Source organism: Peromyscus californicus, unplaced genomic scaffold (genome assembly GCF_007827085.1).
Source record: "Peromyscus californicus insignis strain IS unplaced genomic scaffold, ASM782708v3 Scaffold_12__1_contigs__length_115047231, whole genome shotgun sequence".
In the NCBI taxonomy this organism is placed as follows: Eukaryota; Metazoa; Chordata; class Mammalia; order Rodentia; family Cricetidae; genus Peromyscus; species Peromyscus californicus.
The window spans coordinates 21,562,714-21,586,694 of record NW_026294413.1 but is presented as its reverse complement, the minus strand read 5'-3'; the positions used below and the strand labels follow the sequence as shown (position 1 = coordinate 21,586,694).

The window sequence follows — 23,981 nt, the reverse complement described above, 5'->3', positions numbered from 1 at the left end:
AGCTCAAGAAGTCATGATGTGTAGGGAGATCTTTTCTATTTATCCTTCCCAAAGGGAACCTGTGCTCTGTCTTACAGACAGGGAAACAACAGAATATGTATTTCTGACTCTTTCTTTCCATCTTTCATTTACTTTTCTTGACGAGAGGAGAGTGACTGCATCTGATGCTGAAATAGTAAGAGCACAGTGATTGTGTTGATTGCAGATGAGACCACAGCATTCAGAAAGCACCACAGATAGGGCTTGCTGTTTTCATTGTTCTATGAGTTTTTGTATGCATGTCTAGGTCTGTCCCTTGGGGCAGGCCAAAAGTGTTTGCTAGAAGGAACAGGATCTACACACAGAATGGAAGAGTTTATGGAGCCCTAATTTGGTCTCAGGTCACTTATTCATTTTCAATTCAGATTTGCTAATGAAAAAGGTGGTCTTTGATTCTTATCCCCAGATTTGCTTAAAGGAGAGCTCCAAAGGAGGTAATTTCAATCTCCCTTTAAAGGTAAATAACAGAGCTAAGTAAACTGACTTGCCATAAGTCCCTCAGCTACTAAGGCAGAGTCAGACTTGTAGTTGCACCACCTATGATTTTGAGTTCACATTCTTCACCCTGCTCTGTACTGTTACCTAGCCATATTAATAAAAACACACTATTCCTGTATAAATTCATTCAATGAGCATGAGCCGCATGGTTTAAAAGGTAAGATAATTTCAATTTATTGAGACTATTCTCCTACCTGGGCATACCCTAACCAGGACTTTTTTTCTTTTCTGTTTCTGATACGGGATGTAGAATTATATATATGGCCCTGTAAAATAAGAAACATTTGTTTATGAACAGAGTAATACTTAGTAACCAATAAAAGTAATAAAATTATGAGTAATATTTAATGTATATACTTCAATTATAATTTATAATAATAATAATAATTACTGAGATACAGTTATTAATATTATAATATTATAATCAAAAGCTGTATGGAATCATATTACCCTAACTGTTCCACTGTATCCAGAGCCTATTTTGTATAATCCATCCTTGCATAACAGATAAAGAAAAAATCCATCATTCTGAAGCAAACACTGGTCATCTTCATCAACAGCTATTTCTTTTAATGGCCATTTGTGCATCAGAGCTGCTTTCTTAATGCCATTGCTGAACCAGTCCTGAATTTGAATCTTTCCAACCAAAACTGCCTGTACACTCCTCTGTAGTGAATTTAGTATCATTGGCACCTATTCAAAAGAGAAGAAATGAAAAGACACTTTAAATTGTTTACAAACACAAAACAGGCAAAACAGACATATTATTTATGGTAAAGTAAGTCATAACGACTGGCTGATGTTGGGCAGGCTTGCAAAGGTACAAACTGAAAGCTCACCTACAAGAAGTAATCCTCAAGCAAACTGGACTTCCTTAGGGATTCTGTTACTCACTTGTATAAAATCTTGGCTAGTACGCCTTGTTTTCCATCTTTATGGTCTATCATTACTTTGTGAAACTCAGACCATGGTAAAATATTCTGTTTTATTATATACTACCTTTCTTATTATAGAGATTCACGGTTCTTATTTTTTCTTTCTCTGCTGCATTCTGTATAATTTCCCTCTCTTTTATCTTTAGCTCACTATTTGTATCTTCAACCATACTACCATTATTTAAAGCGCCTTCAATTTTCAATTGTAATTATTTGATTTTTTACCACCTTGAGCTCAGTTTTATTTTTTTCCTAGTATGACTACTTCTTATATTATACTCGTTAATCATAGCTTAAATATTTGGAGCTTCTGCCAAAATCCGTTTGTTATTTTTATGATACTGAACTAGACACACATACAGCTTCAATCGAATGATGTGCATTATTTGTACATCAACCACAGAGATCAAAAAACTGTATAATTTAAAAAGGCAGAGAATTTCTACTGACAGAATGAAGAAAAGCGCAACTTGGCATCTTCTAAATTTCTCCACAGCTAAAAATATGAAATACCTGAATAGTTTGGCAAGCATGACTACCATTGTTGGTTAGTATAGCAGAGATAGCCTGGAGTGTCCTTCCTGTCTCCCCCCAAGAGGCCACCAGACTGAAGAGGCAAGCACAGGAGAGCGCTGTGAGGGACTGCCCTGTGCTGTCATTCATCCCAGTGCTCCGCACAGTGATCTCCAAAAGGAGCTGGAAGAGAGACTCTGTGGACAAAACAAGGTTCAGCTACAGCCATCTGAATTGAAGAGCATTAAATACACATACTTACTACATCTTTGTTCCACTATATATAAAATTTACGGCACCGAGGACTATTACTTTGCACTAGTTTTTGTTTAGTTAACCCCCTCCAGAATTAAAGCATTTATATAACAAGGGATCACTTTCATACCTGAAGTAATAAATTTGTCTAAGATCATATAAAATAATCTTGTCTATACAAGAAACTCACCCTTAAAGTTATAGCTTATCCTTTAACAACCTTGTCCTTCAAGTAAGGACTACTCACTCTACCTTCAGGGTAGAAAGAGTATGCACTTCTATTTGGACCACATGGACATATTTATAAAGCAATAAGAAAAACGCTGTAATTGTAATATAAACCTTTATAATTAACATAATAACATCTCAAATAGAGAGGCATATAATTCATTTCTCTTAAAGAACTCTCCAAGGTCACAGGATAAAGAGAGTGAAAAGACAAGTCAGACTGAAAGAAAACCCTGGAAGGACAGAGGAGTAGGAAGGAAGAAAGCAAGAGACAGAATCGATACTTTGCAATTCTCTGAAAACTGGAAGATTTTTGTGATTCATTCAGTAATTCAAAGAAACCTAATGATCATTTCCCATTAATTCTTCACCTTCCTAATCTCAAATGAAGCTGTGTATTTTCTTCCTAATCAATTCTTCAATTTTCTTTATTTTAGCACTATCATCCTAATTGATGGTATTTACTACCAGTGATTAACTGAGCTACCATAAAAAAATGGTTCATAAATTAACTTTTACCATTCCTTTTCATCCACTTAGAGTCATAGGACTATCAAACCAAAAGTCTAGTTTTCTGCTTAAAATACACTCATTCTTTTGTTGATTCTGTCCTCTCTCCTTCGTCCCCTTTGTGACTTTTTTTTGCCCTGTTCCTTCTTACTTGTCTTTCTTACCTATGGCTTCCTGTCTTTCCCTTTCATTGTTACCATTTCCTCCTGGCCTTCTCTAACTGCCCCGCACACCCTCCCTCCACTCGCTATGTTTTGGCTCTTCAATCTTTCATAGTTATATTCCAGCCTTAAGAATCTCTCCAGTCATTTTTCCCCCCATCTCAGAGCCTTACGGGATGCGGTTCTCTCTGCCTTGGATACTTACAATCTGGTTCATTCCTTCTCATTCATTCTTCACATTACTGATGTCATAGCTTTAGAGTAGTGACCCTTAGAGTTCTACTCTCTCCATGCTATCTGTCCACATTTGTATTATACACATGTCCAAACACTTGGTGCCAATATCAATATCAGCACAAAAGTAACAGTATAATTCTTTCTTTCTTTTTTTTTTTTAAATATTTTCTTAATACCAAGCTGTGATAGTTTGAACAAGAATGGCCTCCATAGGCTTATATATGTTAATGCCTGGACCCCTTTTTTTGGAACTGTTTAGGAATGATTAGGAGGTGCAGCCTTGTTAGAGGGGGTGTGTCACTGGGGACAGGCTTTGAGGTTTCAAAAGCCAATGCCATTCCCTGCTGCCATGCTCTGGGTCATGATGTTCATGGACTAACCCAAATAAACACTTTCCTTAGTCAGCTACCTTGGTCATGGTGTCTTATCAAAGCAATAGAAAGTAACTAAGGCACGAGCACAGAAGATCCTATTACATTTAAATGAATACTTCAGCATATATATTTTAATATTAAATTAAATAGAAAAACAGATATAAAAATTCTCTTAATCCCATCGCTAGGTAAGGAGGTTTGGGCAACTGATAGATGCTGGGGAGGAGAGTGAGTTTTCTCCAGGGATGCAGCCTCTGATAGGGAGCCTAGGCTCCACTACATGGCCTACACCCATGCACACACTGGCAACACTAGGTGGACTATGTGGGCTTTTAAAAAAAGCACATGATCTGTAACTCTGTTTTTCTGTTGCATCTTTGTGTGGTTTGGGTATCAGGGTAACTGTAGCCTCATAAAAAGAGTTTGGTAGTGTTCCTTCTGTTTCTATTGTGTGGAATAATTTGAAGAGTATTGGTATTAGCTCTTCTTTGAAGGTCTGGTAGAATTCTGCACTGAAACCATCTGGTCCTGGGCTGTTTTTGGTTGGAAACTTTTAATTACTGTTTCTATTTCCTTAGGGGTTATTGGTCTATTTAAATAGTTTATCTGGTCTTGATTTAACTTAGGTATGTGGTACCTATCCAGAAAATTGTCCATTTCTTTCAGATTTTCCAATTTTGTGGAGTACAGGTTTTTGAAGTATGACCTACCTGATGATTCTCTGGATTTCCTCATTGTCTGTTGTTATGTCCCCCTTTTCATTTCTGATTTTGCTAATTTGGATGCTCTCTCTCTGTTTTTTGGTTAATTTGGATAAGGGCTTGTCTATCTTGTTGATTTTCTCAAAGAACCAACTGTTTCATTGATTCCTTGTTTTGTTCTCTTTGTTTCTATTTTTATTGATTTCAACCCTCAATTTGATTATTTCCTGGTGTCTATTCCTCCTGGGTGAGTTTGCTGCTTCTTGTTTTAGAGCTTTCAGGTGTGCTGTTAAGTTACTAGTGTGAGATTTCTCCAACTGCTTTATGTGGGCATTTAGTGCTATGAATTTTCCTCTTAGCACTGCTTTCATGGTGTCCCATAAGTTTGTGTGTGTTGTACATTCGTTTTCATTGAATTCTAGGAAATCTTTAATTTCTTTATTTCTTCCTTGACCCATTGGTGATTCAATTGGGCATTATTTAGTTTCCATGAGATTGTAGGCTTTCTGTAATTTTTGTAGTTGTTGAAATCTAACTTTAAGCCATGGTGGTCTGATAAGACACAGGAGGTTATTTCAATTTTTTTTTATCTGTTGAGATTTTCTTTGTGACCAAGCATGTGGTTGATTTTGGAGAAGGTTCCATGGGGTGCTGAAAAGAAGGTATATTCTTTTGTGTTAGGGTGGAATATTCTGTAGATATCTATTAAGCCTATTTGAGTCATAATGTCTGTTAGTTCACTTATTTCTCTGTTAAGTTTCTGTCTGGCAGACCTGTCCATTGGTGAGAGTGGGGTGTTGAAGTCTCCCACTACTAGTGTATGGGGTTTGATGTGCGATTTAAGCTTTAGTAATGTTTCTTTTACGAATGTCGATGCCCTTGTATTTGGGGCATAAATATTCAGAATTGAGACTTCATCTTGTCTGGATACGGAAAACGGCTGTTTGGCTCGAACCCAGGCAGGGGGATCGGGATCTGTCCCTGGTCTACGGGCAGCCTTCTGGAACCCGGTGCCTGTGGTGTGACACCTTGCACAGCCTTGGTGCAGTGGGAAGGGGCTTGGGCCTGCCTAGGCCCAGTGTGCTGGGCTCTGCTGACTCCCCATGGGAGACCTCGATTTGGAGGATGTGGGGATGAGGGGTGGCTTGGGAAAGAGGGCTGGGGGGTGGGAGGAAGGAGGAAGGGGGATCTGTGGATAGTATGTGGAGTGAGTAGAAAATTTCTTAATAAAGAAAAATGAAAGAAAAAAAAGCACATGAAGTTGGAAGGAAAAAGTGGTGGTAGCAGCATGGAGCACAAGGTGTGGGGGTGGATTTATCAAATCACATTGAATACACAATATTACAGGAATATTGACGCTACTGAACCACGAACCAGCAAACTGACTCTTGACCTGTGCTAACTTTTGTTTGGTAGCAGCAGTTAAGTGCCTGTAGCTTGGGAGAGAGGTATATACTGCCTTTAATTTTTTCAGGATATCTTCTCTTCTCCAGTAAAATAAAACAAAGTTAAACACAAAAAACTAAATCATTATACATAAGCAAAGAAAGAAATATCTGGCATATAATTAGCTTTTAAAAATGTGGATCTAATAAAATCCAAATAGTTAGGTAAGGCATAGTTATACATATCTATTAATCCTAGTAGTTGGGAAGCCAGGGAAGGAGGAATGAAGTTCAAGGTCAATCTGGGCTACACAGCAAGGATTAGCCTCAAAAAAAAAAAAAAAAAGCCAAAAGAAAAGTGCAGTGAAACCAGATACAGAGAACATGGAATCAAAATCTAATTCAGTCAACAGGTGGTCCCCAGGTCACCAGTAACACTATTGCATAGAAATTTATTCAAAGTATCAATGCTTGGTCCCAGCTTAAACCTACTGAATGAGAAACCCCACACCTGGGTCACAGATGTCTTAGATACAAGTTAATGTTTGAGAATCATATCTCTATGGCTTTGGGGGTATTTTCCTATATTGTGGAAACAATCTAGAAAATTCCAGACTAACAGGATATCCATAGTTTAGCATCAGAGAAAAACAATAAGCCAAGTAAAAGTTATACTTCGCCTACATTTCTATCATAATCTGCACTAAGTTCCTATCTTTCTTAGACGGTTATATGCTGAGCCTAGGTTCGTGACATGAAAAGCAAGCAATGCTAAAACTTAAATATACTTAGAGAAAAGGAAACATCTTTTTGTAATGAAACTTGTTGCTAAGTCAAAAGCTTGATGAATACAAAACAAATGTCCTCTCTTTAGAAATCAATTTTACCATTTGGGGTTTGTGACATTTATTGCCCACCCCCCTATATTTAAATCTTCTAGAGTAACAAGTGAGTAGGAAAGATGAGTATTTGCTATTTGGACACAGGGATTTAAGTTAAGAGGATTTTTAGGGTTTGGGTATTATTCTGGGATTTCAAGAATTCATGTTTTGTTTCTCTCATATTGTTACAACAACCAAGAAACATCTCTGCATAAACCAGAACTCTTTAGACTATAACTCTACTGAAACACAGCAAAATAATAGCCAAGTTAAATTCTTGCTTTTTCCATATCCAGTCAAATGCAGGCTTCATTTCTTGTTCTTATGCATGTTTCCTAAGAGATATGGTTTAGTTTAAGTGTTTCACTCTAGGCATAAGCTCTTACCTAGGACCTCTGGTGGCTCTGATTGGAGGCCTTCTGGTTGTTGGCCTTGAAGTACATTCAGCAAGGCTTGGAGGCTCCTCAGACATAGGGATGGATGAGAAAATCGAGTCTCCTTGATCAGTTCGAAGACTTCACAAAGCCCGACCTCAATGATCTGTTTAATATGAAAATAAAAGTTCTAATATGTAAGTGAATAATACTTTCTATAGTCTAGTTTGTGCAAGTTATCTCAACACCAAATAAAAGGTTATGATGTTTAAATAGAAAAACAAAAAACAGCATTTTTTTTTCTAATTTAACATGATTTTGAAAACCATGTTATAGGCTAAGAACTAGTGACATTATTTCAAGATTGGTTTGGATACAGTGAAGTCATAACAAGACATGATGAAAACACCTTGTAAACCTGAACTAGGAGCCGATGGCATTCATGCAGAAGAAATAGACTCTGTTCATTTAAAATGCATTTGGTTTGTATGCAAGTAACTGTGTTACAGTACTTATAGCCAAAAATAAAACAACATAGCACAAACAGCAAAGACAACTTTTTTTGTTTGTTTGTTTGTTTGTTTTGTTTTGTTTTTTCAAGACAGGGTTTCTCTGTGTAGTTTCGGTGACTGTCCTGGATCTCACTGTGTAGACCAGGCTGGTCTTGAACTCACAGAGACCTGCTTGGCTCTGCCTCCCAAGTGCTGGGATTAAAGGTGTGTGCCACTACCCCTGGCTGCAAAGACAACTTTTAAGACTGATTTCATCTTAGCCCTTCCCATGATGGTTTAATTGTTAATATTATTACTTATAGGTAGTATCTCCTTCATTTGGGCACAATGATCATGAAAGGAACTGGAAGGTTGCTTAGCAAAAATATCACTGGTATTTTAGTTTAATTATAATAGTCCTCATTGGACCAAGAAATCCTTGACTCTCCTTAGCAAAAGGAGTACATCTTTAGTTAAAGATTGTAAGAGAAAAGTTACAATGAGCTGCTACGGTAACTTTGGAAGACTAATAAAACACTAGACAATAAAATCCTATTTCTTAGCCAACATCATTATTTTGAGAATCAGACATAGCTTCAGGATGAGGTAAATTATGCACAGAATTGACATTAAGAATTAAAATAAGACAAAAAAATACAAACACTTCAAACAATAATTCTATGACAAAAACAGTGAGATAATATTCTTTCTGTTGAAATTTTTACATTTATGTATTATGTAAATGCAACCTTGTGCAACTCACTAGAGGATTTATGAAGATATACTAGACCCTGTCTTCTGAGAGTTTGTAATCTAAGAGGGTAAGTGAGCTATGCACATAACTCTTTTTTTTTTTTTTTTTTTTTTTTTTTTTTTTTTTTTTTTTGGTTTTTTGAGACAGGGTTTCTCTGTGTAGCTTTGCGCCTTTCCTGGAACTCACTTGGTAGCCCAGCCTGGCCTCGAACTCACAAAGATCCGCCTACCTCTGCCTCCCAAGTGCTGGGATTAAAGGCGTGCGCCACCACCGCCCGGCAACACATAACTCTTAACCAATACAAATTTCTGTTACAGAATTTATTACATTCAGTATAACTGACTATATTTATTTTCATTTCCTAACTAAACTGTATCCATCTATGGACAAGGAACATCTCCTGTGCTCAGCTTAGCTCTAAGCAAATGTGGAGATACAATTATTATTCATCTAACTAGCTACTTATCCTTGTTCTAAAAATTACTGTAATTCAGAAACAGTTGATTTTTTTTCAGACAAGGATGTGGTGATATATTGTGTACCCTAATAAAATTTACCTGAAGATCAGAGAACAGAATAAGCCACTATATTAAACATAGAGGACAGACAGTGGTGTCACACACCTTTAATTCTAGCACTTGGGAGGCAGAGATCCAGAGTTCAAAACCACCCTGGACTACATGAGATTGACTCAGTCTAGGAGAGAAAACAGAGCCAGGCAGTGGTGGCACACACCTTTAATCCCAGCACTGGGAAGCACACATGCCTTTAATCCCAGTGCTTGGGAAGCACACAAGTACTTTAATGGCTAGGCAGAGAAAGGTATATAAGGCATGAGGAGACTGGAATTAAAGGCTTTTCATCAGAAGCGTCTCTTTCGGCTGGAGCTCTTTCAGGCTGAAGAGTTGGTGAGGTAGGAGGTGGTGGCTAGGGCTGCTCTGCTTCTTTGATCTTTCAGCTTTCACCCCAGTATTAGGCACTGGGTTTTTTATTAAAACCATTTAGAATTTGTGTTACACAAGGACAAAATTAACTGCAGACAACTCCTGTGGTTCTGTCATTTGTAAGGTTTCTCAAGCGCATAAATATAACTAAGAAATCAAAATAAGTAAAAGGATTGTCTTATAGAAGTTATCTAAAATCCTAGTCTTGACAATAGTTAAGTTTACCTAAGTTTATGCACACAATTTCAATTCATTAAATACTCCTATAAATTTTTCACCTGTTTTAGTTTATTTCGCTGGAATGGACTAGAAAATGAAAAAAGAATTTCCATATGCCTATATAATTAGAGGAAATCAAAATGTGAATCTCTTTTCTCAAGCAATGGAAGACTACAATATCCTATTATTTAAGCCTGCTTACTCTATTATCAATTATTATTATGCATTTTCATAATTTCAATAATTCAAGGCTTCTTCAGAGTTGACATTTTTGGATGGAGCTCATTATATGATGTTTCCTCATTGTAATACAGAAGTTTCAGAGCCATGTAATTTTCTAGTGGGAGTCATGGTTCCCATCTCAACATGCTTGAAGCTAGTTTTGCTGCATATTTTATTTAAAAATATACTCTTATGTTGACTAATTTATTTAGTTCTTAAATAAGTAAATTCTTTTTAAATTTGTAGGCAGCAGTGCATTAGATTGTGAGAATAAAGAGTTGGAATATATTCCCTTCCCTCAAGAAAGTGTTCTTTAGTACAGACACCAAACAAATCAATAAATAACTTGTCTAAGGCTTTGAAAATTACAGGGTGTGCTAGATACATTAGAAAACATAGAATACATGGGGAAAGGACATAGCACTGAGGTAAAGTTAGAGATGGCAGCAGAAGTTAGATGATGAAGGGCTTCATGTGTCAGCTAACTGATTCAGTTGTTGTTTTCTATGTAAAAAATACTGGAGATTTGAAGTAAAACGACTATGATCAGACCATAAGTTTCTTAGATGTTACTCAGCCAAATTAACTGAATTGGGGGTAAAGGAAGACAGAATATCCAGGTAGGCAATTATTGTACTTTTAAGCAGTGTTGATGAAGGTTGGAAATACTTAGTGACAATACCTTTACTACAAGAATTATTAAAGAAGCAGAATTTATAAGGATTGGTATATTGGCAACTTTTGCATAGTTGTGAAAAAAATACAGGAAACAACTTGAAGGAATTTATTTTGTCAAGTGGCTTCAGAAGGTTCAGTCCATGATTGGTTGGCTCCATGCACTTGAATAGAATCTGGCATGTAGAGGACAAAAGTGTTCACATGGTGAAGAGGGAGTGACCTCCTTCTTTCAGGTGAACTCTACCTCCTACAATATGCAGAACCTTCCCAAATAGTACTACAAAGCTCGGGTGATATTGCATATTCAAACTGTAACATTTAGTGATTAGCTGACTACCAAAGGCTAGAATAGATGTAAGAATGAGCATATTCTCAAAGTTTCTGGGTGGCAACTCATCCATTTATGGGGAAAAGGAAGACTGGAGGGAGATTACTGTCTGGCTAGAATGATGATAAAATTTAGTGCTCAATCTCTCTCTTCATCCTGATTTTAAAGTAGATAGGAGGCATCCGGTGCATGGCTAAAAATCTAAGAAGAGATACCAACTAGAAATGTAGATTTGAGAAGTAACTCTGTATAGACAAAAGGCAAAAACAATTAATGGGAAATGAGGAGTGTTAAATCAAGAACACCGTTTGAAAAAACAAATTAGCCTTGAAAAGTTGAAAGAACCTTTCCCTCTGGGTGTGAACAGAAGGGAAGAAGACTTCATAGCCTGCACTGACTCATGTGACAGAGAATAGGAGTATAGTCATCCATGCTCTGAAAAGCAAAATCTTCTTTTTCTCCCTCTGATGCCTCCTCTTCCCCCTCTTCTTCCCTTTTAAGTTTAATGTTTTGTCATTTGTAAATACTACTACTTGCTTTATAGAAGCCATCTGAAAAGGGAGGCAGTATACTTTGCTTTCTAATGACACAAATATGCATTTCATTTCAGTCTGAGTTTTAAAATGTGGAAGCATTACAACTGATTTTAAGACTGCTCAATAATACAGACCCTGCCATAACCAGATGAAAGAAAAAGTAAAAGGAAGAAAGAACTCTCAGATGAGAAGAAAAGGGAAAGCCTCAAGCCTCCTAACAGGAGGAGAACACAACATTTACGTGAAAGGGGAGAAAGAAAACCTGCCTTCAAATTCTCCTCAGCTCACATCACACAGGCCTCAGCCCTTGCTCTGTGTCCATTCTGAGGTGATGCTAAGGGCTGCTGAAGCTTGTCACCTGAAATGCTCATGACATCACCCATGAAGCACTGTGATTACCACAAATGGGCACCTTACTCCTTCCTCTGTCTTCATATCTCTTTCATTATAGGATCACATCGAGTTTCTAGAAGCTTCATTTCCTCGCAATATGCAGTGTTTATTACTAAGTTATAGAATACATTGGGAAGTACCTAAAAATCAAATACACCTTGTATACACTCTATTGTTTGACCCTAACCTGACATTTTAACTACAGTTCTCATTTACTGAGGACTTGATATGTGCTGGGTACTATTCTCTTAAGGACACAACATCATTAACTCACACTTAATCCTGACTGCAACCCTACGAAGTACATAATACTCTCAATTTACAGATGATAAAGTGGAGGCACCCATTTACCTAGTATTAAATAGCTAGCAATTTTAATGGTGTTCAGCTTAATCAATGTGGCTTCATAACTCTGGTTTTTAACCATTATTCCCTGTTTTGAAAAAGCAAGTATATGGTGGAAAATACGGTATTCATTATTTTAGGGTGTTTTTTTTTTTTTTTTTTTTTTAAGATTTCTTTTGCCGGGCGGTGGTGGCGCACGCCTTTAATCCCAGCACTCGGGAGGCAGAGCCAGGCGGATCTCTGTGAGTTCGAGGCCAGCCTGGACTACCAAGTGAGTCCCAGGAAAGGCGCAAAGCTACACAGAGAAACCCTGTCTCGAAAAAACCAAAAAAAAAAAAAAAAAAAAAAAAAAAAAAAAAAAGATTTCTTTTAGATCCTGCTAATTATGCTAGAAAAATGTTTAAAATGCCTGATTCTTTCTCCACTACTCACTTATTCTACTGTTTTTGAAACAGTTTAATAATCATTTTTGCCTAATTATGTGGTATTTTCTAATCTAGATTTTGGTATATTATTCAACATCTGAATTTTCCTATAACAGATTTCTCTGAACTTCTGATTTCCCTTCCAATATTGAATTTAATCACCATGATTACCACAATGTAGTATAACCTTCCCCCAACAGCGTATTATTATTACAAAAAGTATACAACACAAATTCTCTAGGGGCTATCCTACTTTTTTTAATCTTCCATAATTAAGCAAAAGAAATCACAATTAAGAGACCATGATCTACACCTTCAGGAGGGAAGAGATGTGCATGTTCATTTTAGGTTACAAGAAGATGCTGGGAGAGAAGCTACAGGTAAAGATTCCAGGCAAAAGGAAAAAAGAAAGGAAAGACACACAGATACTCTAAGAAGGCTGTCAGAAAGCAATGAAGGTCACAAAGCCTTCACTCTTAAAGAACAGAAAGCAAGTCATCTGCTGATTCGTGAAGGACCCACTAGCACAGTCAAGGACAATGCATACGCAGGAAGAGCCACCACAAACCATGCAAACCTGGGAGCATGAGCTCCATCTGTCCTGAGAATTCAAGAAAGGTATTGCATGTAAAACTATTTAAAAGATACTCTATGAATAGGTGTGGGGATGAAATTAAGTTTTCAAGACAGTTTTAAAGCACCAATTTAATAGTGTATGAATCATTTTTGATAAAAGAATCATTTTAAGTTAATTTATAAGAAAATAATACACATGAATCACACATAGAGGTATCATTTTAAAATGTTTGTATTTTTCTCCTTTTTGTTAGGAATACTGTAATAACTTTAAGGCTGATGATGTAAGTCATGAACAGCAATGGTGTTGAATTACAAGAATCTGGATTTGATCCTCATTGCTATAAAAAGAAGAAAAAACAGAAAGAAAGGAAGAGAAAGATGGAAGAAAAGACAGACTATATCTCCTATACTGAATATACATACATACACACACATATAAGATGCGTGATTAAAATTAGTCATAAAGTAAGCGAATACTTAGAACAAAGTCCTTTAAGAATAGTTTATTCAGCTATAATATGAAATAGTCTATATGCTTCTGGTAACAGGAAGTGACATCAGAACAGTATGGACTGAATTGTTTCTCATCTGATTTTTCCCCTAGGCCAAGTGAGCAGAATAGCAAGAGTACAGTTATAAGATTAAACAGACAAGAAAAAAAAAAAAAAAAGCTTTCAACTTAGCTGCTGCTAAGGAACCTTTCTAGTTCTATTTCAAGAAAAACTTAAGTATATGCCTGTTTCCAGGGCTTGCTCTCAATGGGGTACACCTATAGCTCTTGGCTTCTAACAGATTGTACTTCCTGTTATGCCATCTAAATGGGAGGTTACCAGCTCAGAGCTCCTCCTCCACCTGCCACTGTTCCATGCTTCCACACAAGCATATCCATGCTATTGCTTTCGTACACTAACCACTCTTAACAAGCTACAACCCACTGACCTCCCTGAGTGCTTCCCATCTGTGTTGCCAATTACTGATTTTGTGAGCAAGTTTAAAAGTCCCATAGAGTTTTCCTGGTCTACCTCAAACCTATTTTTATCCTTAAGCCATGTTCTTTTTAGTGCACAATTTGATTAAAAGCAAGGTATCTCAGGAATACATGTGTATGTATAGTAACCAGAACACTTGTAGGTAATGGATCTAAATAGAATTCAGTGGCTTACCTTTGGCAGCTTGATAGGGGGTTCTTTGGATTCTTCTTCCTCATCACTGTCTGATTCTCCACTCTGTACAGAGTTCTTAGATGCAGCTGCCAATGATGTTTCCTTTTTCTGCCATTCCAAAACGCAATGCCTTACATTACAGTAAATATTGAAGGCAGAGGGATTGCTATGAAGTTTGATATCTGGTATAATTACTGTATTCTCCAAGTTTTCAGACTGAAACATAAAAGAGAACATTTCTGTTTCACACTCTTTTCAGTTATTTCATTGTAAAAAAAAGTATAGACAGATTAAACTGACTTGCATATCTCACATAAGTAAAAAAACAAATTATCTTAGATAAATAAAATTATATTTAAAGTAACAAAATATTTAGTGTGAAAATTCTTCTATAAAGAATTGGGAAAGGGCAAGAGAAAATATCTCTTTAAAAAAATATGTTAAAGTTAAATCAGCATGTAACTTGGGAACATGGTTTTCAAAATATTAAAAATAGTAAGCATAAATATATTAACAATATATTAAAAGTAATACATGACTGGTATTTAATCCAGAAACAATGTTGATACAACACCAGAAAAGCAATCAGTATAACTCCCCCAAAGAACAAATGTAATAAAGTAGTAAATATAAGTTGCTATAAACGAAAAAGGTAAAAGCATTTGACAAAAGCCCACTACCAATACACAATTAAAAAAGAAAAAGTAACAGCAAATCAGTAATGGAAAGATATTTTCTCAACTAGACAAAGGGTAACTACGGCATACTCTTATCAGATATGGCAACAGACTGACTTGCTCCCAAGATTGTAAACAAAGCCAACACCCTTGGGAATTCAACTAAGTGTTACTACTTTCCTAATGCAACAACCTGATAAAAATGGCTAAGAGAAAAGCATCTCCTAGCAATGTATTTATTTCCTGAGTCATGTAGACAATTTTTTAAAAATCTACTAGAAATAATACACAAGTGTAGCAAAATAACAGTACACAAAGTATAAAATAAGCATTATCCATATGTGAAGAATGAACAAAAATACTGTTTGGGGGCTGGAGAGTGTGTTGGCTCGGTGGTTAAAAGCACTTGTTACACTTGTGGATTTGATTGCCAGCACCCACATACATACCTGCAGACAAACACTAAAATAATACTAAAATACTAAAATAAATAAATCTAAAAAAAAATTAACGCCACTTTAAAAAGAATAGAATTGGAAGTCTCTGACAGGGAAAAACATCTGCAAAATACGTATTCACGAAAGACTAGTAAGTATCAGAACATATACAGTAGTCTCAAAACTCAACAGTAAAACAAACAAAAGAGAGTTCAATTAGTAAACAGTGAACAGAGATGAACAGATATAACACTGAAGACACAGAGAGGGTTTATAAATAAGCACAGCATCAACATCATTAGGCCTTAGACAAGATGTAAATGAAAATGAGATATAGTACACAGCTACCAGAATCTCTAAAATTACCAATAGTGACAACCCTGGAAAAAGGGGAAAGATACCTGTAATTACAATGCCAGTACATTGCTGTGGGATGGTCTGTATGGTCTGTATGGCAAATGTGTTGCTGATTGGTCAGTAAATAAATCACTGATTGGTCAGTAGCTAGGCAGGAAGTATAGGCGGGACAAGGAGGAGAATAAAGCTGGGAAGTGGAAGGCTGAGTCAGAGAGACACTGCCAGCCACCACGATGAGAAAAAGCATGTGAAGATGCCGGTAAGCCACGAGCCATGTGGCAAGGTATAGATTTATGGAAATGGATTAATTTAAGTTGTAAGAACAGTTAGCAAGAAGCCTGCCATGGCCATACAGTTTGTAACCAATATAAGTCTCTGTGTTTACTTGGTCGGGTCTGAGCGGCTGTGGGACTGGTGGGTGACAGAGATTTGTACTGACTGTGGGCCAGGCAGGAAAACTCTAGCTACAGTACGTAAATAATAATGATATGGCCACTCTGGAAAAAATACATTTCTTACAAAACTAAGCATGTACCTACAACATAATCCAGTAATTTCATTGGTCAGCAAAACAACAAAAACCTATGCTCACACAAAAACCAGCAAGTAAATTTTCATAGACTTATTCAAAATTAGCACCAAACTAAAAATAACCCAGATATCTTTTTACTGTGGACATCGCTAAACTGTAGTACAGCCATACTGGGATATGACTAATCAGCAATAGAAAAGAAATGAACTATTAATTTGTGTGGCAAGTTAGATGAACTCAAAGAAATTACATCAAGTTTTTTTAAAAGCCAATCCTGTAAGTTTACATACTAGCACATTTAAGTAATATACTTGAAATAGCAAGACTTTTATGATGAAGAACAGATCTGTAGCTATGTGAAGCCAAGATGACGGGGACATGTACGGAATAAGGGATAGTAAAAGGGACTCCTAAGATGGAACCGTTCTGTATCCTATGATAACAATCACAGAAGTAACAAAATCACACAGAACTAGATGCACACTAATAAGCATATATAAATCCAGGGAGATGACTTAGTAAACAGAGCCTTACATGTCAGCATGAGGAACTCAGTTCTACCCACAGGAACCCACAAAAAAGAGCTGATGAGTATGGTGACCTTAATCACAGTCCCAGGGAGGTGGTGACGGTAGTATCACTGGAGCTTGCTGGCCAGCCAGTCTGGCTGAATCAGGAGACTTCAGGTTCAGTGAAAGATGCTTTCGAACAGAGTAAGATGGAGACAACTAGCTAGAGGATGACATCTAATAGTCCTATGAACATGTACACAGACACACACACATACAACTGATGACATCAGAATAAGATGGAGACAACTAGCTAGAGGATGACATCTAATATTCCTATGAACATATACACAGACACACACACACACACACACACACACACACACACACACAACTAGTGACATCAGAATAAGATGGAGACAACTAGCTAGAGGATGACATCTAATAGTCCTATGAACATGTACACAGACACACACACACACACACACACACACACACACACACACACACACACACACACACAACTGGTGACATCAGAATAAGATGGAGACAACTAGCTAGAGGATGACATCTAATAGTCCTATGAACATGTACATAGACACATACACACACACACACAATTGGTGACATCAGAATAAGATGGTAGAGTGCACTAATATGAAATTACTGTTTACAAACTAGTTATATAGAAAGTTAAAAATAGGAAAAAATGAGTGAAGCACTTAAAAGTTCTCTGTGAAATAAGAAATATAAGAAGTGTTTTCACACTACAATGATCTCAACACAAATTAATTTTTAAAACCATAGCATCTAAAACAGCATCAAAAACAAAATAATTACAAATAAATGTAATAAAATGTATATGTACTAAAAACCGAAAAATGTTATTGAGTGAATTAAATAAGACTTAAAGCCAGGCAGCAGTGGTGCACATCTTTAATCCCAGCACTCAGGCTGATCTCTGAGTTCGAAGCCAGTGTGGTCCTCCGAGCAAGTTTTAGGACAGACAGGACTTCACAGAGAAACAAAACAAAACAAAACAAAAACAAAAACCAAACAAACAAAAGATTTAAATAAATGGATCAACATTCATATCATGTTCAAGGATTGAAGAATTATACACCATTAAAATGACAAATCTCATCAAGCCAGACTAAATGTAACATCAATAAAATGATTAAGGGTTCTAATAAAAGAATCAACAAGTATCACCATAATACTTACATGAAATATAAAGGACAGAAGACAGCTGTTTTAGCATATTTCTACCACTCTAATCAACCTAGGAATGGAAAAGGTTGACTTTGATTCGCTGTTTTGAAGTTCTGTTCATTCTATGATCATTTGCTCCCCTTGCTTTGGGGCCATTGGCAAGGCTGTGTACCATGGCAGCACATGGCAGCATCACCCATTATTGGGAAGCCAAAAAGATAGATAATGGAGTGATGGCCCCACAATCCACTTGAAGGGGCACATCTCTAGGGGTTTAAGGACCTCTCAGTAGTATGCACTTCTCAAAAGTTCTACCACTGAAGAGTGTCAGCCTGGGGATCAACTCTCTAAAATGTGGGTCTTTGAGGTGGGGTTATTTAATATCTGAACTACAGCAACAGCTACAGAAATTTTAGAAAAAAGACAAAATCTTAGAAAACATACTGCCTGATTCTAAGACTCAGAAAATAACGCTAGAGTATGGTATTAACAGAAAGACACACAGATCAACTAAACAAAACTATACCCAAAATAAATATAGTTAACTGGCTCTTTTATAAGATACTTCAGTGGAAAAGTAAATAAGTAAAACCATTTTAACAAATGGAGCCAGATCAATCAGATAATAATGAGAAAAAATTGAAGGTTAACATTTTAAAATTAACTTGAAACAATATTATTTTAAGATGTGTTACATGTGTTTATCCTATGGAACATTTGTTTAATGATGCAAAGATGTGTTGCATTCTTTTATGTTGCATTTGTTTAACTCTGTGAGGCTGTGTTACTTTGCCTGTCTAAAACACCTGATGGTCTAATAGAGTGGAACAGCCAAAAGCTAGGCAGAACAAAGAATAGGCAGGGATGGCAGGCTGAGAGAATATACAGAAAGAGAAATCTGGGAGAAAAAAAAAGAAGAAAGAGCAAGAGAAGGAGAGGAGGACGCTAGGGGCCAGCCACCCAGTCACACAGCCAGCCACAGAGTAAGAGTGAAAGTAAGATATAAAGAAGAAAAGGAAAAAGCTCAGAGGCAAAAGGTAGATGGGATACTTTAAAGTTAAGAAAAGCTGGCAAGAAACAAGCCAGATAATGCCAGGCATTTATAATTAAGAATAAGCCTCCATATGTGATTAATTAGGGAGCTGGGTGGAGGGCCCCCAAAAAAACAGAGTCAAAGAGTAAAAAAAAAAAAAAAACGAACACTACCACCTAAGGGTATCAGATAAAATTCTAAATCTTTGGACAAAATCTAAAAAAATATAATTTCTGCAACTTTAGTGTAGACCAACACTTCTTAGGGCACAACATATATGAATCATATAAGGAAATACTAATCAATTAGATTAGTAAAACATTTGTTCTTCTAAAGCTTCATTTAAAAAAAAAAGCAAGTACAGTCTCATCTTCCGCTCTGTAAGGAAAGAGACAAGCAAACTGAAGACAGCACTCCCTCCTCTCCTCTAAATCCAGCCCCAGTCTTGTCCCCAGCACTACAACAGAATACAAGGTGCAGCTTTCCTTCCCCCTTGCCCACATCTCCTGGGGATCCCAGTCTATCACCCTCTAACCTCACTACCCCACCTTGGTCACTTTATCTCAGCCCCCAACTGCAGCAGGCATGGGCTTCTAACCAACAGGTCACAGCTGCCAGCAAACAACGCTGCCAACAGACCTTCTCTTTTCTCTCTGTTCCCTCAGATCCAACACCCCAGTCTCATCACCAGCTGTACAGCAGGAAACTCATTGCTGAGATCCTTTCCTCTTTGAGTTCTTCCCCAAGGGATCACAAAGACCTTCTCTCCCAAATCTCCCTTCCCTCCCATCCCAGTATCTCAGACTTCAACACTAGCAAGCATTCCCTGTGAATACACCAGCAGAGCAGGCCAGCAACACAGTCAACACACTCTCAGAAAATCCAGAGAAGAAACTAAGGAACAAAACACACACTCAACAATGACGAACCCAGAAATCATCACCCAGACCTATAATCATCCCAAAACCAAATGCTTAGATGCCAGCATAAAACACAATAACAGACAGGGCAGTATGTCTCCATCAGAGCCCAGCTATCCCACCACAGCAGGCCCTGAATATTCCAACATGGGGCACACAAAAAAAAGACCTTCAAACCAACTATATGACGATGATAAAGGTCCTTAGACAGGAAACTAACAAGTCCGGGAAAACAAAAGCAAAGATGAAATGACTAAATCCCTCAAAGAAAGCTAAGAAAATACAGTTGAAAGAGATAAATAAAACTATTCAAGACCTAAAAATGGAAACAGAAGCAATAAAGAAAACACTGAGGGAATTCTGGAAATGAAAAATTCAGGAATTCAAACAGGAACTACAAAGGCAAGCTTCACCAACAGAATACAAGAGATGGAAGACAGAATCTCAGGCATTGAAGATACAATAGAAGAAATGAATATATTGGTCAAAGAAAGTATCAAATCTAAAAAATTCCTAACAAAAACACCCAGGAAATCTGGGACACTATGAAAAGAATAAACCTAAGAATAACAGGAATAGAGGAAGGAGAAGAATCCCAGCTCAAAGGCCAAGAAAATATTTTCAACAATATCATAGAAGAAAATTTTCCTAACCTAAAGAGGGAGATGTCTATAAAGATATAAGAAGCTTACACAACACCAAATAGGACCATGAAAGAAAGTCCCCTTGCCACATAATAATCAAAACACTAAACATACAGAACTAATAAAGAATATTAAAAGCTGTAGGGGGAAAAGACCAACTAATATATAAAGGTAAACCTATAGAAATTATACCTGATTTATCAATGGAGACTTTAAAAGCCAGAAGGGCCTACACAAATGTGCTGTAGACTCTAAAAGACCATAGATGCCAGCACAGACTACTATACCCAGTAAAACTTTCAGTCACTATAGATGAAAAAAGTAAGATATTTCATGACAAAGTTAAATTTAAGTATTATCTGACTACAAATCCAGCCCTATAGACAGTGCTAGAAAGAAAGCTTCAAACTAAAGAGGCTAACGACATCCATGAAAACACAGGAGAAAAAAAAAATAGTCTCACACCAGCAATATCAAAAGAAGGGAAACACACACACACACACACACACACACACACACACACACACACACGAATACACTCTCACACACACCTCTACCACCACTACCACCAATAACAAAATAACAGGAATCAACAATCATTGGTCATTGATATCTCTCAATATCAGTGATCTCAATTCCTCAATAAAAAGACACCTAATAACAGAATCGATGGGAAAACAGGACCCATCTTTCTGCTGCATACAAGAACATACCTCTACATCAAGTATAGATAGTACCTCAGGGTAAAAGGTTGGTTAAAGACATTCCAAGCAAATGGACATAAGAAGCAAGCTGGTGCAGCAATTTTAATATTTTACAAGATAGACTTCAAACCAAAACTAATCAGAAGAGATAGGGGAAGACACTACATACTCATCAACAACAACAACAAAAAAAAACCCCACCAAGACAGCATTTCAATTCTTAACATCTGCAACTCAACCACAAGGGCATCCAAGTTTGTAAAAGAAACACTACTACAGCTTGAATCACATATTGACACTCACAAACTGATAATGGGAGACTTTAATACCTCACTCTCACCAATGGACAGGTCATCCAGGCAAAAAACTAAACAGAGAAATGCTGGAGCTAAAAGACATTACAAAAAAATGAACCTAACAGATGTTTCCAGAACACTTCATCCAAACATAAAAGGTTCTCTGCATCTCATGGAACTTCCTCCAAAACTGACCACATACTTGGGACACAAAGCAAGTCTCATCAGATACAAGAAAATTGAAGTAACACCCTGTATTGTATCAGACCACCAAAGATCAAAGTTAGATATCAACAAAAGAAACAACAGAAAGCTTACAAATTCATGGAAACTGAACAACTCTCCACTGAATGAAAAATGGGTCAAGACAGAAATAAAGAAAGTAATGAAAGGCTTCCTAGAAGTCAATGAAAATGAATACGCAGCATACCCAAACTTAACGGGGAACAATGAAAGCGTTGCTAACAGGAAAGTTTATAGCAATAAGTGCCTACCTAAAAATTTGGTGAGATCCCACGCTAGCAACTTAATAGCACACCTGAATGTTCTAGAACAAAAATGTAGGCATACCAAAAAGAGTGGAGGGCAAGAAATAATCAAATTGAGGGCTGAAATCAATAAAATAGAAACAACAGAATACAAAGAATCAATGAAACAGAGTTGGCTCTTTAAAAAAAACAAGTAGAGAGACAAATGCTTATCCAAACTAAAAGAAAGTGTCCAAATTAACAAAAGCAGAAATCAAAAGGGGGACATAACAACAGACATTGAGGAAATCCACCAAATCATAAGGACATACTTTAAAAACATATACTTTACTAAATTGGAAAATCTAAAAGAAAAAGATAATTTTCTGAAGAGGTACCACTTACCAAAGTTAAATCAAGGCCAAAAAAATAATTTAAACAGACCTATAATCCCTAGTGAAATAGAAGAAGTCATTAAAAGTCTCCCCCTACTCCCCCAAAAGCCACCCAGGGCCAGATGGTTTTAGTGAAGAATTCTACCAGACTTTCAAAGATGAGTTAATGCCAATACTCCCCCAATTATCCCACAAAATAGAAACAGAAGGAACACTGCCAACTTCATTTTATGAGGCCACAGTTACCCTGATACCCAAACCACATAAGGACCCAACAAAGAAAGAGAATTAAGGACTGATTTTTCTTTTGAACATTGACACAAAAATACTCAATAAAATACTTGCAAAACAAATCCAAGAACACATCACAAAGATCATTCACTATGATCAAGTAGGCTTTATCCCACAGAATCAAGGATAGTTCTGTAGCTAGAGTTTTCCTGCCTTGCCCACAGTCAGGACAAATCTCTGTCACCTGCCAGTCCCACAGTCGCTCAGACCCAACCAAGTAAACACAGAGACTTATATTGCCATACAAACTGTATGGCCATACCAGGCTTCTTGCTAACTGTTCTTATATCTTAAATTAATCCATTTCTATAAATCTATACCTTGCCACATGGCTCGTGGCTTACCGGCATCTTCACATGCTGTTTGTCATGGCAGTGGCTGGCAGTGTCTCTCTGACTCAGCCTTCCACTTCCCAGCTCTATTCTCCTCCTTGTCCCGCCTATACTTCCTGCCTGGCCATGGGCCAATCAGTGATTTATTTATTGACCAATCAGCAACACATTTGACATACAGACCATCCCCACAGCATAGTTCAATATACAAAAATCAGTAAATGTAATCCACCATATAAACAAGCTAAAAGAAAACAAACACATGATCATCTCATTAGATTCAGAAAAGGTCTCTGACAAAATCCAAAACCCTTTCATGATAAAGGGTCCAGAGAGATTAGGGATACAAGTGACATATTCAATATAATAAAGGCAATTTACAGCAAGCCCATAGCCAACATCAAATTAAAAAGAGAGAAACTCGGCCGGGCGGTGGTGGCGCACGCCTTTAATCCCAGCACTCGGGAGGCAGAGCCAGGCGGATCTCTGTGAGTTCGAGGCCAGCCTGGACTACCAAATGAGTTCCAGGAAAGGCGCAAAGCTACACAGAGAAACCCTGTCTCGAAAAACCAAAAAAAAAAAAAAAAAAAGAGAGAAACTCAAAGAAATTCCACTAAAATCAGGAACAAGGTTGTCAACTCTCTCCATATATATTCAATATAGTACTTGAAATCTTAGCTAGAGAAACAAGACAACTGTAGGAGATCAACACAATTGGAAAAGAAGTCAAAGTATTGCTATTTGCAAATGATATGATAATACATAAGTAACACTAAAAGATTTCACCAAGGAACTTCTATAGCTGATAAACACTTTCAGCAAAGTAGCTGGATACAAGATTAAAAAAAAAATTCAGTAGCCCCCCTATATACAAATGACATATGGACTGAGAAAGAAATCAGGTAAACAATACCTTTCACAATAGCCTCAAATAATACAAAATATCTTGGGGTAATTCTAACCAAGCAAGTTAAAGACTTGTATGATAAAAATCTTCAAGTCTTTGA

The 23,981-nt window shown here is 37.0% G+C and overlaps 1 protein-coding gene across 13 annotated transcripts in view; it reads right to left on the bottom strand.

Annotated features, from left to right (window-relative positions):
* Positions 1-23,981, bottom strand: part of Mycbp2 (MYC binding protein 2) — a 252,489-nt gene that overhangs the window by 189,298 nt on the left and 39,210 nt on the right. For all 13 annotated transcript variants that reach the window (XM_052732538.1, XM_052732541.1, XM_052732539.1 and 10 more), the window contains exons 3-7: positions 14,169-14,384; positions 7,104-7,257; positions 1,986-2,182; positions 988-1,230; positions 732-803 (exon numbers count right to left, since the gene is read on the bottom strand). In XM_052732538.1, the coding sequence (XP_052588498.1) occupies positions 732-803; positions 988-1,230; positions 1,986-2,182; positions 7,104-7,257; positions 14,169-14,384 (882 nt within the window). The remainder of the gene's footprint in view (positions 1-731; positions 804-987; positions 1,231-1,985; positions 2,183-7,103; positions 7,258-14,168; positions 14,385-23,981) is intronic.